The sequence below is a fragment of the Penicillium griseofulvum genome (genome assembly GCF_001561935.1).
Source record: "Penicillium griseofulvum strain PG3 chromosome Unknown contig_11, whole genome shotgun sequence".
NCBI lineage: Eukaryota > Fungi > Ascomycota > Eurotiomycetes > Eurotiales > Aspergillaceae > Penicillium > Penicillium griseofulvum.
Genome location: NW_024467432.1, coordinates 609506 through 623631, shown reverse-complemented (window position 1 = coordinate 623631; position 14126 = coordinate 609506). Strand labels below are relative to the sequence as shown.

Sequence of the window (14126 nt, the reverse complement as noted above, 5' to 3'; positions counted from 1 at the left end):
CCCGGGCTCTGATCAGCCCCGGGCGCAGGGCACCCTGCGCAGTGTTCATATGACAGGGTATTAGTTTCCATCTGGTACGTATTTCATACACGAGAAATAAGAGATCATGTTAGGAATCATTAAGGGGAAATATGATATAGTCAAGAGTTACAATATATAATAGCTTGGCGCCTAGAGATCTCTTTCAGCCTCTTCGTATATTCTTCAACGTCAGAACAAAGAAGCCAAAACATATAACCTGGCCATATACACAAGACAACAAATCCCCACTTTGGATATCTTACGATGTCGTGTGTCTCCCCTCCACTACTCCATACATATGGGGCCGAGTCCGGCCGAATCCTGGGGACCGATGTGACATGCCTCGTTAGGCAGTTCCGACAACCCACTTTTATGTTATAGACAGGTCTACTGCATATATCTCCCCTCTTGTGATTTCTAGAAAAAGTCACGAAATAGCCCAATACTCTTGTGTGCACATTAAGTAATTCGGACTCGCCGAGAGTTCCCAGACACATGCCGATCGCGGCCGAGCACTACCTCTCCTAGCGAGCCCCTAAACATGGGGAGAGTTTGTGGGCTACACATATGGCCATCTACTTCGTATTCACATGCTTATCACAGGGCCCCCTAATAGTTCTTCTATCTACCAATAATCTCAACCCAATCCATGTCTATGTCTTGTACCTTGTTCGCATTATCCTCAGTACTCGCCAACCTTTCTTAGTCTCCCACTACGAAGGACTTTGGGGACTATCGCGACGGCAAACCGTTGTTTCATTATACAACTAAATATTCCAAGCTAAATATAAGTGTCTCTAATTACAGCATTAAAGCAGGTCCCATGAGCGCATCATGAAGTTGCAAGATATATATGATCGGTATACTTTGATAATAATAGAACGCACACAAGGCTTGTCTGAAACAGTTGGTTATACAGTGGCACATTGATTCTTATAGTAGGTTCGTAGAAATATAAGGTAGGAAGACTACCTACGTCATTAAAGCTAATAATGTTGTGAGATCATCCCTGCTGTTTGCTACTCTGTTTAATAGTAGGGATATAAATACGGAGTACTTCTCCATAGATTCAACACTGATTCTTCCTCCTCTTCCTCCCCCTTTCAGTAATCACAAGAAATAGGATTAGTGTTATCTTCTCAAGATAGAACCGGAATTTCTCTCTATAGTCTTGAATTACTATGGTTAAGGAGTATGAGGCCTAAGTCTATGGATTTAGATGACCAGACTATTGGGTAGGTTTCTAATCTATTTATTAATGAATGTATAAATTGACTATGGAGTAGTCATCATGGGCTCTCTAGCGAGGTTACAGTCCCACTGGAATGCAGGGTCGCGAGATTCATCATATCAAGAGTGATCGACCTCGAGTAACGATGTCAAATGATACAGCATTATCATCAGATCAATTAACCCAACTATAGAATGGATATTTTCAGAGTATGGATATTCTTTGAGCAGAGATATAGATGATGCTTAGTTCTAGTCGAGCAAGCATCTTGTCGGGGAAAAAACTACATACCAACCAACCAGCAAGAATGTGACCAAGTGAGAATGAAAGGACCTCGGGGATAAAACAAGATAGAAACCCCTTGCATACTTTATCGGGTTACACCTAGCTACAGTAATGTAGGTCCATAGATGTCAGCCAGAAACTTACTGCACATCCACCCTTGGAGTTAATGTGCCTATTTCAAGCACACTTCACGCCTCAGCGCGGATGATACGACCAAACAAATTTCTTTTAAATGACTTTTACAGTTTCAACAACTGGAGAATCTAACTTGCAGTTTGATAGCAGAAAGTTCAAGCATGAGAGATTTCCAAGATCAAGTTGACGCAAATCGAGATGACATCCCATTGAAAGAGGCCGGAACTGAGAGTGACGATGATGAAGAGAAGCAAGTCTATCCACCGAACTCAAAGCTTGCTCCAATTTTAATCGGACTTTGCTTTCAATCCTTTTGTATTGCCTTGGTAAGCTTCATATATCTTTTTACCATCTCATGAGCTAAGGTGGACTCTTACCAGGACAACACAATCCTTTCCACAGCCATCCCTAAAATCACCGAACAATTCAACTCACTAGGTGATTTATCGTGGTATGCCAGCGCTTACCTTTTAACCACATGTGCCGTCACCCTGCCATTCGGCAAGGTATACACATATTATTCGACAAAATGGACATATATGATTGCTCTCGGCTTGTTTGAACTCGGGTCTCTGATATGTGCCGTGACACCAACATCCAAAGGATTGATTTTTGGGCGAGCAATTGCCGGCATTGGATCTGGAGGATTATCGCCGGGTGCTTTACTCGTCCTGGCGAATAGTGTGCCCCTTCACCGACGTGCCCTCTATTTCGGGATTATCGGTAGTACTAGTGGAATTGCGACAATCACAGGACCATTGTAAGTCTCGCTATTCAGTCGCGTAGACTAGCAGCTAATTTAATCATAGGCTAGGAGGACTCCTCACTGATCATGTCAGTTGGAGATGGTGCTTTTGGATAAATCTACCCTTTGGCGTCCTCACTGGACTTGTCATTTTACTTTTCTTCAAGGATTCTACTGCACCAAAGCCCGAAATCAGTCGCCTCGGGCAACTAAAGCGAATGGATCCTCTTGGTTTACTTGCATTCATCCCCGCCATCGTTTCCCTTCTATTGGGCCTGCAATGGGGCGGCACCAAATACAGGTGGAACAATCCTAGAATAATTGCTCTATTTGTTCTGTTTGGCATATTCAGCTCTGTGTGGTGTATTATCCAGATTTGGAAGCAGGACGACGCTACCGTACCGCCACGTTTACTTAAGAACCGCAATGTACTCGGGGCAGTGATTCACGCAACATTCCTCGGTGGCTCCTTTTTTGTCTTTGGATACTATGTAAGTCTCGAGTACACCCTTCTCCGCTTCATTACTAACAATTCCTCAAGCTCCCAATCTGGTTTCAAGCAGTCAAGGAAGATTCCGCATCAGAATCCGGAATCAACAACCTTCCAATGGTAGTAGCTATGATTGTATTCTCTGCTCTAGGAGGACTACTCGTTAATATCCTCGGATACTATACACCACTCATGTTCGTCGGAAGCGCATTTCTCACGATTGGCTCGGGGCTGTGTACGACTTTCAAAGTGAACAGTGGACACACGCAGTGGATTGGATACCAAGTGATTCTTGGAATTGGAGCTGGACTTGGCTTTCAGCAATGCATCAATGCCCTTCAGACTACACTACCATTACGGGATATCCCAATCGGGATTGCAATCATCACATTTGCACAGAGTCTCAGTGGAGCAATGTTTGTTTCAATTGCCCAAACTGTCTTTGGGAATAGCCTTGTCGCTAGCATTGCGGTCAATGCTCCCAGTGTCAGCCCAAATGCGTTAATAAACGCCGGGGCTGCGAATTTATCCCAGCGTGTGCCCAAAGAGATTCTTCCCTCTGTTCTACATGCTTATAACATTGCTGTTATCCAGACATTCTATGTGTCTGTTGCTGGTGCACTACTGTCTTTTGTCGGTGCTGGACTTGTTCAATGGAAATCCATGAAACGATGATTGAGATATGACGGCGCTGGTTGATCCAGTGCACAGAAGCACAGCCTTTTTGATTGATTGATATTCTTTGTTTTTTTTCTTTTCATGTTTACAGATATTTGCCATCGTGGTGCTTGTATATAAAGATGTTCAGATTGTCAGGAAAGTGAATAGTACCACATATAACATGTGAATCACAGGAGTGACATCGATCTAAAACCCAGTTAAGATATGTGTGTATGGCTAATGCAAGTAAATTATAACCCAATTGAAAGTGAAGATACAATAATCCAACCCCAGCACCTGGGCACCAGATTGCAGTTCAATGGGACTATTCCTTCCCGAAAATTCCGTCTTCGAACGGTTTGCATAGCTCTTTCCATGTTAACCACCGGCCATCAAAATCCGCCCATGCACCAGCAACATTTATGCCTTCTCTGGATGTGATCGGGAAGCTATGAGCGACGACCCATTTCCGCCCATCAATGAGTACGTCGGAAATTTCCTCCTTTTCTTTCAGAGACTGAGCCCCCGCTTCTAAAAGTGGTCGAGCGTACGGCTGAAACCATTGCTGGTACCACAAGTGATTGAGAGGAGACTTATTGCCGGCACAATGGAATAGCCCATAGATATTTTTGGTCACGAGGTTTGTCCCGAGACGCATATCCTTGATGATGTCTTTTGGATCGGCATCGATGGTGTCAGAGATTGCACTTAAGCGATATATCAATGAAGAGATAACATTAGCAGGCATGTCAATATGATAAGGCTCAAAATCTGGGGATTCAGCCACGTTTTTAGTTATCAATGCTGATGCAGTGCCGTTGGATGTAGCTGCATTGAAAGCAATATGTTGAACAAAACGGCCATAGCCAGCATTCGTCTGGAAAAGCCCGGATTCATAGTCCATCCCAATATGAAATTCCGTTTTTTGACCATGAACCTTAGTTGGAATGACTAGGTCTTTCTTTCCAGTAGGTGCGAGGGTATTTGGGTCCACATCATCATGGAATTTATGGTTGTGGATGTCCACAGAACGCCAAAATTCTTGCTCGCCCCAGATATCAGCCATGTACAATTGATCTGAGTCTCTGAACTTCGGCTGTGTTTTGTATGTGGCTTCGATCCGCTGCAAAGTTGCTGCGAAGAATTCTCTCATGTCTGCCGCCGGGCCCATTATGGTGCCAGAATTGAGCCATCGGGGCATATTGCCCTCGATACCACGGTCTGGTCCGAACGCTCCGGCAGGAATGCCGACATCTTCAGGTACAGCCCAGCACGCTGGTCGACCCTCGACGCCTGGCCAGCAGACTTTATCAGAGCCAAATAGAATGCTTTGTCGTGGGCTGTTTTCTCCAGACAGACTTTCTATTGAATCCAGGCCATATTTTGCAGCAATTCTGGCGTTGGATACTTCAATGATATTGAAGTATTGTTGAATGAGAACATCAGCGGGGAGTTGAAAAATAACATCATAGCCATCGACTATGAGTACGAGATCGTCATCAGAGGCAGGTGGTAAGTTGTCCAGATATTGCATCAGATTCCGGACTTTGGCGAGATGGCTGACGGAGGCATCCAACTTCCCGGTTTTTTCCCAACCATTGAAAATGGGAACTGGATACCCCAGTATGGTCGACGATACAATGTTCCTGCATAGCTGCAAGCGTGGGCCATTTGCAGGGATAAGCAGATGGAATTTTGAGGTTTGTGGGGGTTGTTCTGTGATGGGTAGAGTCTCTTCGTTGTGTTCAGCCTCTCCGTTGTGTTCAGCCTCTCCGTTGTGTTCAGCTTCGTTGTGTTCAGCCTCTTCGTCGAGTTTGGCCTCTTCGCCGGGTATAGCCCCTGGGACATTTACAGGTATTGTGCCGTATGTAGTCTCGTTACCCGGTACAGTCTCTGTGCCGTGTACAATGTCTTTGCCGGGTAGGATTTCCTATTTGAAAAAGAAATTAATATTATTTCCTAGTGTTGCTGAGTTATGTGCAGCAGGGCAGTCTCCAAGGGCTCTTACAGTGTCGGATGATACTGGCACAGAACTTGTCTTCCACATCGGAGACTGATATGGAAGTAAGGTGATCGAAACAACTACCATGAAGCTAATGAATATTGCCACATGCCAGCGACTGCAAGCTAGCCTCATATTGGCGGTAATGGGCAGAAGTGAAGATGCAAATGCAATAAATGATCCAGTAGCCTATGTGAACACAAATCCCTCTTTCCCTTGGGAAGGTAAAGTGAAGTGAAAAGGTCCCAAGGTGTCAAGACATGGGGCCAAGACTTATCAGCGAAGACAAGTCAAGTCCTTGAAAAGGAGATATTCTCCTATTGTATTTTTCACTTGGGTTAATTTATATCGGAAAATTAGAATAGGAGGTAGAAATAGGAGGTAGGAATAGGAGGTACATAGTAGGAATAGGAAGTAGGTATAGAGTACTTTATGGAGTATAGAAACACGCATTATCCAAAACGGAAATTCGTATGATAATACAAAATACGAAATACCGTATACAAAGAATAACTATTTTTATCTTGGCTTAAGGATTGATAGGGATCACTTACATGTATCTTATTTCAAGTTCAAATATATTTTAATATATTTTAACTGTGGCCCTGGTAGCAGGATAGCAAAAAAAAAAAAAAAAAGACGACTGGTAAAAGTTCATCTTCCTTTTCCAAATTCTTGCTGTTCACCAATCTTGCTCCAAGTATAAAATGAGTTATTCAAAGGTCAACGAGGATGAGGCAGAGCTAGCCTTGCTGAGTGATACCCTTTCAACCACTTCCGATGACCTCGAATCCAATCGCGAAGATGAAGTTACAAGCAGTACCGAGCCCGAGTACCAGACACCAACATCCGTGAAGTTCGCGTGGCTCGGTTCCTACTTCCTATTTAGCATGCTATTGACGCTATACAACAAGCTCCTTCTAGGATCTGTGAGGATGACCCTGAACATGATGAGACTCAAGTACTGATTTCCTTTCAACAGTTCAAATTCCCTTGGCTGCTAACATGTATGCATACCACTTTCGCCTCGCTGGGTAGCCTTGTGCTCCTGAAACTTGGGCATTTTGAACTCTCAAAATTGACTCCAAGAGAACATCTGGTGCTGGTCGCATTCTCTGTGCTCTTCACGGCAAACATCGCCATGTCAAACCTTTCCTTGTATGTGACCATGTTGATATCTTAAATTGTTTGGCTCTAACATCTCGTGCATAGATCCCTCGTCAGCCTAGCCTTTTTTCAAATCATTCGCAACACTGTCCCCATCTTCACCGTTTTGTTATACCGAGTCTGGTTCGGGCGCTCGTACTCAATGGAGACATACCTCTCACTGTGTCCTATCATTATCGGCGCCGGAATGACTGTTGTTGGGGAATACCATTACTCTGCTCTTGGTCTATTCATAACAGTATTCGGAGTTATTCTCGCAGCAGTTAAGGTATGATATTGAACCTTTTTATCTATTCTGAGTAGAACGCCACTGACGAGATAAAAGACCGTCACAGCCAACAGGCTGATGACAGGATCCCTGGCACTTCCTTCAATGGAGCTTCTGTTCCGCATGTCTCCACTCGCTGCGATCCAATCCTTCGTGCTTGCAGTAATTGTCGGAGAGCTACCAGCTTTTGCAGATTCCATGTCTCAGCGTGCCGCCGAGTCCTCAAAACCAGCCATCGCGGGCACCGTTGTCTTCCTACTTGGAAATGGACTGTTGGCATTTTTCCTCAACGTTTCTTCTTTCCAAACCAACAAGCTGGCCGGTGCTCTAACAATATCGGTTTGTGGGAATCTTAAGCAGGCCGTCACGCTAGCTATCGGAATATTTGTGTTTAAAGATTTCACAGTGGATATCTTAAACGGCATAGGTATCCTTCTTGTGCTAGGTGGTTGTGCATTTTTCAGCAAAGCAGAGCTCGATTCTAAGCGAGCATCTACATCATAGAGGCAATGAAGATATATATGGTGTCCATGTCTAGGGAATAATATTGAAATTCCAACATTGAATGTTTACATTAGTACATAGTAATTGATAGTCTGGTAAGGAAAGTTGAGAAATCAAAAATACACAAACGATACCAATTTGATACACAAATAGAGATAGCGGAGTCACAGTATGTAACACCTCCGACCCATTCCGGTAAATACGAAGCTATACGGAGTACTCTATACTGCATATAGCAACTGGTATTTTATATTTCATATAATATTTGCAGCTATACTCCATACTCCATATATGTATTAGTCTGTAATATATAAGTGAATAGCTATCTTCTAGGAGGGTATATGGTGATACCCCAAACAGAAAATGCCAACTACAACTATTTACATGGTCGCTTTACAAACATAATTGCCTTGGAGAATCGTCCCAATCAGGTCAGTAGTACTGTCTCCTTTCCACCTCGGTTAACTTGGATGATAAGAAAGAATGATATTATATACTCTCCGTATTGTGAGAGAATCGACACATGTGCAATTAAAGTCTTCGGATTCGTCCACATGCTGCCAAGCGATTTGGGATTCTTTATTTTTACTCGCGATTCGCTAGAGGAAAAGGCCTCCATACTAGGAATACACTAAATATAAATTCTTTGAATTCTTATGTCGCTGGGTACTAGCATTTCCGTGTATATTTTTACGGATTCGAAGTCTCTAATACATTGAAATCAGAGAAATGCCGTCACATTCCCATAATTTACTACATATGCAGTGAGAAAAGACGCGCAACGGGATCTCGGCTGCATGGACTAACAGGGACGTTAATTCTGTTGGGCTCGACATGACGTATAGCAATGCACAATAATGGGCATTCAACCGCGTGGCTATACGCAGGATTCTCAATGGCCGATAGGAATCACCAATAAGGGGTTAGCTTAGATACATTTTTGTATCATTTTCGTTAAATGGTTCTTTCATGTTTAAGTCTAGGACGGATAGAGTATTTCGTAGAGGATCAGACTAGATATTGAATACTCCCCCTATAGTTCAAATTTGCTACGAAGGAATCACAGGCAAGTAGGGTCTTGTCATTTGAACAAGAAATTAACATAAATAGAGGTGGAAGTCTTCAAATGATATTTACATTCATTGCTTCAGCTATTCCACCCGAGCCCTTCTTGAGCGGATGGAATCCGATAGGAGTCTAACTTGATAACCATGTTCTCCCGTATTGATCATGAATCTGACTCTGAGGCTATCAGTTTAACTAGAACAAGTGTGCCGACAAGTCCGGAGCAAAGTCTAGATGGACTCGACGATGAACTCGACGTTGTGTCGAGTAGTACAAGAACCACTGTCGGGGATGATAGTGACCCAGATACCCTAGTTGGCCCAAGCCAGATCCGGAGTATCTGCTGCGTTGGCGCAGGCTATGTCGGTACGTTGCCTAAATCCATGATTCTGATATCCTCTCTCGTGACCCGTGACCCATAAACTGATTATCAACAGGTGGCCCAACTGCTGCTGTCATTGCATTCAAGAACCCGCAGATCCGGGTCACCGTTGTGGACAAAGATGAGCGGCGCATTCGAAGGTGGAACTCCCGACATCTACCCATCTACGAGCCAGGGCTTGCTGAAATCGTGCGGATTGCACGGGATGGACTTCGGGATCATCCCACCTCTCCTGTGCCAACAAACTCAGAGGGAATTCCAGACATATCTGAAGGGCACGAGAGACAACAAGAGGGAACAACTACATCCTCTCGCTTGCCGAACTTATTTTTCTCCGCGAACGTTTCAAGATGTATTCGAGAGTCAGATATTGTCATAATTGCTGTCAACACTCCCACAAAGATGCGAGGATCAGGTGCAGGCAGTGCAACAGACATGACAGCTTTTGAAGCTGTCGCTGCAGATGTTGTGCAGCATGCAAGGAATGGATCTATTATCGTGGAGAAGTCCACAGTGCCATGCAAAACAGCCCAAATGATCCAGGAGATGGTAGGTCATACCATCCTTTCTTATCATGAAGATACACTCACACTTTTTATCCACATAGATTGCCATACGTCGTCCCGGCGAGCACTTTGAAATTTTGTCCAACCCTGAGTTCCTCGCAGCTGGGACTGCAATTCAAGACCTGTTACACCCGGACCGAGTTATCATAGGCTCTGAAACGACAGAAGAAGGAAAGGTTGCAGCAAAGACACTAGCTGGAGTCTATGCTGGCTGGATTGACCAGTCCCGCATAATCACTACCAACATCTGGTCATCGGAGTTGGCAAAGCTCGTGGCCAATTCTATGCTAGCCCAACGACTTAGCAGCATAAACAGCATTTCAGCACTCTGCGAGGCCACAGGGGCTGAGATTAACGAGGTCTCGGCGTCAATTGGAATGGACAGCCGAGTCGGTGATAAATTCCTCCGCGCAGGTATTGGGTTTGGAGGTAGCTGTTTCAAGAAGGATATCCTCAGTCTTGTCTATCTTGCTGAATCCCTAGGCCTCAATGAGGTCGGGGCTTACTGGCGCCAGGTGGTGACCATGAATGAACACCAGCGCAACCGATTTACCAGTCGTGTCATCAAGTGTCTGAACAATACTCTGGTTGGGAAGAAGATTACTCTTCTGGGATATGCTTTCAAGAAGGACACATCGGATACCCGTGAAGCACCCGCCCTTGAGATAATCAAGACATTGCTTGATGAAAATCCCGGGGAAATCGCAATATTTGACCCTTGCTGCAATCCATATGTCATCGAGGGCGAGATCCGCCAGCTTCATGGATACGGACCTCCGGCTCTCAGAGATGATGGCGGCGCAGTGAAAGTGTATTCAGATGTCTATGAAGCCTGCGCTTCATCCAATGCGATACTCATTGTCACCGAGTTTGATGAATTCCGAAATACTGAATTGGTTGCCGTTCCTCGTTCTTCAACCTTGCCAGGACATCTACCCTTGGACAAGGGTATGCACGAATCCTCAAAGATAGAAGCCTGTTCTAGAACAGGTAGTGTGATTGAACCGCCATATGTCGCACACACTCAAGAGAGTTATCACGTTGAGCCAGATTGTGCCATGGATTGCCCAGACTGCCAGAGAGAAAATGGCAGTGAGCTCGCTGTGAGCAAGCCCAGGGATAACATGTCTAAGAGACAGGTGGACTGGGAAAGAATTGGGGATAACATGACAACGCCGAAATGGTTATTCGATGGACGGTGTATCATCGAACCCAAGAAGATGACACAGTTAGGTATTCGAGTGGAGAGCATTGGCTCCGCTGGCTTTTAGAAGGAGTTATTGTAGGTTGAAATTTGATACAATAGAATGAACATCATCAGACGAAAACGAGATATCCAACAGACCAGTAGATTGTCTCTTCTGCGCTTCTTTCATTCCTTTGAGCCTAGAGAATGCAACAAGACTCTGGGCGGACCGGAGCCTTTTTCTTCCCTGTACCATGACTGTCTGAAGACTCCTTCCCAGACATGACTCTTATGCGGTGGGTATCCAGGGTAGAGGCTAACCAGATGGCACGGCTCATCCATGGCACGTCCGCAAAATCTGACTGGTATTCGGAAAGGATCGCTTCAATTCTTGCCAACTGGACTGGATTATCTGATGCTGCCCAAGCAACAACCAAGCATAGAGGAGTGTACGCTGCCCCAACTGGCCGGTAGCAAGATGCCAGCTCGGCTTGTGTTATAATCTCACCACACAGGAAGACAGCTTCACTCACCAAAGAAGCGTTCCAGGGATCAAAAATCTGAAGAAGACTGTTCAAAAGCACAGCCAGCGTACTAATCATGGCATAAGCAGCCTGAATACGGGAATGTCTCGCGACTTCAGGGGATGAGAAGGACACAAGAGTAAACTGTGCGCATAGATCAAGATGTTGTTTTATTTGGTGTGCATCGAGTCTCAATTGCATGTATGTCTTTGCAATTTCGGAAAGGTGTGGCTCGGGGTTTTGGACAAATTTAGGAAACATCGCGAGATGGTGCAGCTCGGTGGTGGTTGACTGCGGCCGATTGTTGTCTTGCGAGGGATGTAGACGGCATTTGAAGGATGAGATGAGTTCCCAAAACTCCGGATCCATCTTGATACGGGGGTTGACGATGCCTTCGAGTATCTGTTCAAATCATTGTGAGTAATCTCTGATGACATTAACGGAGTTTGTTCAGAGCAGTCGGAACCGAAACATACTATAGGCACACACAGTGTAATAACCATCTCCATCTCAAAGGGGTTTGTCCACTCATGTAGTGCAGCAGCCCTGAGGAGATGAGCGATAGCTTCGGTATGACTAGTGAGTGAATCATCGTATCCTCCTAGCCAGCTCTAAGAAATTGAGGATCAGCTCCAATCTCATGAATGTCGCTTTTTGACAGGTGCAAACCGAGACTTTACCTGGCAGATGGTAATCAAATAGACAGCACATAATGTGTTGGGGGTTCGGGCCTCGACTGGATTGTTCAAGCATTCTCTTAGTGCCCGCAGTGATTGCCCATAACGAACTAGTGCATTCGGTGGATAAGAGCCCGTGTGGAGAAATGGGTAAGCAGTTGACAAGGCTCTCACAGCTGAATCTAGAACAGTGCTATTACCCAATCGCCGTGGAATATCCCGAAGAAAAGGTCCATAGTAGGCCACAGCATATCGGATATCAGTCACCTGAAATGCGGCTACAAAGGCTGCTGCCATTATACTTGTGTCGGTGCTAGGTACCTGTGTCGGTCCCGTGATAAACACTACTTTCTTGCCAACCGAGAAAATTGGCCGAAGCTCTGGTTGACTTTCTGCGCTTTTTGTTTGCATCGCGTTTAGTGATTGATTTTTGAACATGTACCGCTGTTGTCCTCCCCCAACGCACGTCATCTTTAGGCGCACGCATCGTGAGCATGTCGGTTTGAGTTGATCACACTGGTTGGATTAATAAGATATAGCAACCTTGCCTGTTGGGACACCAAACCTTCTTCTTCACCTTGCGACACGCATCGCAGCCTCGACTAGATGGAACCCCAGGCATGTGTACTTTTCAACGCCTAATTGAAGGGATTGAATACGAGATGTGTACTCCATATACTGGGTAGAATCGTCTCCAAATGGGAAGGTGCGGGGAGCTGATGTGACATCATTTCATCTCAGCCCCTAAGCCTCCAGGGCTGAAGCTGAGTACTCCGTACCGGTGGACTCTTCCAAGGCTGTGTGTACAACATAAGTGGAAGATAAAGGTTGCCTAGAAGCTTGGCAATTCTATAATTGAGCCAATAATAGTTATGTTACAGCAGTCCACATCCCGTGATGCGGCGCAGTATTCTGCCTAATTGGGAAATAAAAAAAAAGATATCTATATCCTAATCTGGCGATCATTATCATGTACAATTTCAAAAGAAAAAGTATAAAAACCTGAAAAAGATCTACTCTTCTATGCTTTTGAACTTTCATTTTCACGTTTACGCTTCGACTCCCTCAGAACGCTGCATCGGTGCCTGTCAAAACCTAGTGGAGCATACCATCGGTAATTTTTACCTGAATCAGGCCATCTCACACAGCCACGTCCTTATATTGATTAGTCCGATTGTTTAAATTCCCACGTTCTGCATCTTATATCTTTTAGTGAAAGATCTACAGTGAAATTGTACATTGTACACCCAGATTTCACCTTGCAACCATGAACCATTTGCTTTCTTCTTTCTCCAACTCTTCAAATCGACAGGGTGTCACATTTTTGTTACGACCAGCGCCATGGAACTCATCAAAGACACTGGTTCACCCTTCAGACTACCCAATAGAGGCACCACCTATATATTCAATCACATCGAATGAGAGCGCTCCCCATGTGGTAGTGTTTCGGGGATGGGGTGAGGGTCCATGGGACATCATCGGCGACGCTCGACTTCCAAGCCTTTCTTCCAAAATACAGCTAGCCCTTCACGGCCAGCCAATAAACATGCGTACGAGCCAATTGTCTGGAAACTGCACTGTCGAGTCACCTGCCACCGGTCAATTGAAATGGAAACTTGACTGGACGGAAAGGAATCTGGAGTTGCAGGATGCTACTGGTAAAAAGCTGGCCAAGCTACGACCAGGAAAATCGGGCGAAAAGCTCTTAGAGATTCTTGTCCCTCATGACAGTCATTTCTTTGAGCTGATACTGTTATCGGGGTGGACTGCCAGAGTTATGAATAAGTCGCAAAACAAGACCACGGATGAGATTCTAAGCTCTGTTCTCGGGGGTTAATTGGTATCACTGGGCTTTAAACTGAATTGTTTGAGCAAGGCATCAACTTGATAAATAATTTGAAACCATACAGTCAAACCTCATTCATCCTTGTGATGTCTTTTTAGTAGTCTTTTCAGTAGTCTTCTCTATATAATGTTGCGCATGTGTACTCCGAAGTCGAGATACTTTAAATCTAACATTGGAATTATCTAGAAAACAACATATCTAGAAAACAACATTTGAACTTTCAAGCTCTGGTTACCGTCTCTTTGCCGTCTGTTTATTGTCAAACTCAAGTTGCGTGCCCAGGTGCGTGACTTCACGACTGCACCTTCCTAAGCTTCCCTTCCTATCTTCATCTTCTCTTCATCTCCTCCTCTTTACCATCCTCTCCTCTTC

At 44.8% G+C, this 14126-nt stretch overlaps 5 protein-coding genes across 5 annotated transcripts; 3 read left to right on the top strand and 2 right to left on the bottom strand.

Moving 5' to 3' along the window:
* Positions 1 to 1833: 1833 nt before the first annotated feature.
* Positions 1834 to 3582, top strand: PGRI_087560 (MDR family MFS transporter; the record flags this gene model as incomplete). Its single annotated transcript, XM_040796470.1, has 4 exons — positions 1834 to 1998; positions 2053 to 2432; positions 2482 to 2908; positions 2959 to 3582. 4 exons carry the CDS (start codon positions 1834 to 1836, stop codon positions 3580 to 3582), a joined length of 1596 nt encoding a protein of 531 aa, XP_040651008.1.
* A 310-nt stretch (positions 3583 to 3892) lies between these two features.
* On the bottom strand, positions 3893 to 5614 carry PGRI_087550 (glycosyltransferase domain-containing protein; the record flags this gene model as incomplete). Its single annotated transcript, XM_040796469.1, has 2 exons — positions 3893 to 5497; positions 5576 to 5614. 2 exons carry the CDS (start codon positions 5612 to 5614, stop codon positions 3893 to 3895), a joined length of 1644 nt encoding a protein of 547 aa, XP_040651007.1.
* Positions 5615 to 6276: 662 nt separating this feature from the next.
* Positions 6277 to 7508, top strand: PGRI_087540 (Drug/metabolite transporter; the record flags this gene model as incomplete). The annotated part of the gene is made up of 4 exons (XM_040796468.1): positions 6277 to 6498; positions 6552 to 6727; positions 6782 to 7004; positions 7062 to 7508. The coding sequence occupies 4 exons, from the start codon at positions 6277 to 6279 to the stop codon at positions 7506 to 7508; spliced, it is 1068 nt and encodes a 355-aa protein (XP_040651006.1).
* Positions 7509 to 8719: 1211 nt separating this feature from the next.
* ugd1 (UDP-glucose dehydrogenase) lies at positions 8720 to 10792 on the top strand (the record flags this gene model as incomplete). The annotated part of the gene is made up of 3 exons (XM_040796467.1): positions 8720 to 8939; positions 9011 to 9504; positions 9563 to 10792. 3 exons carry the CDS (start codon positions 8720 to 8722, stop codon positions 10790 to 10792), a joined length of 1944 nt encoding a protein of 647 aa, XP_040651005.1.
* A 115-nt stretch (positions 10793 to 10907) lies between these two features.
* On the bottom strand, positions 10908 to 12404 carry PGRI_087520 (uncharacterized protein; the record flags this gene model as incomplete). Its single annotated transcript, XM_040796466.1, has 3 exons — positions 10908 to 11633; positions 11708 to 11842; positions 12375 to 12404. The coding sequence occupies 3 exons, from the start codon at positions 12402 to 12404 to the stop codon at positions 10908 to 10910; spliced, it is 891 nt and encodes a 296-aa protein (XP_040651004.1).
* Positions 12405 to 14126: the final 1722 nt, after the last annotated feature.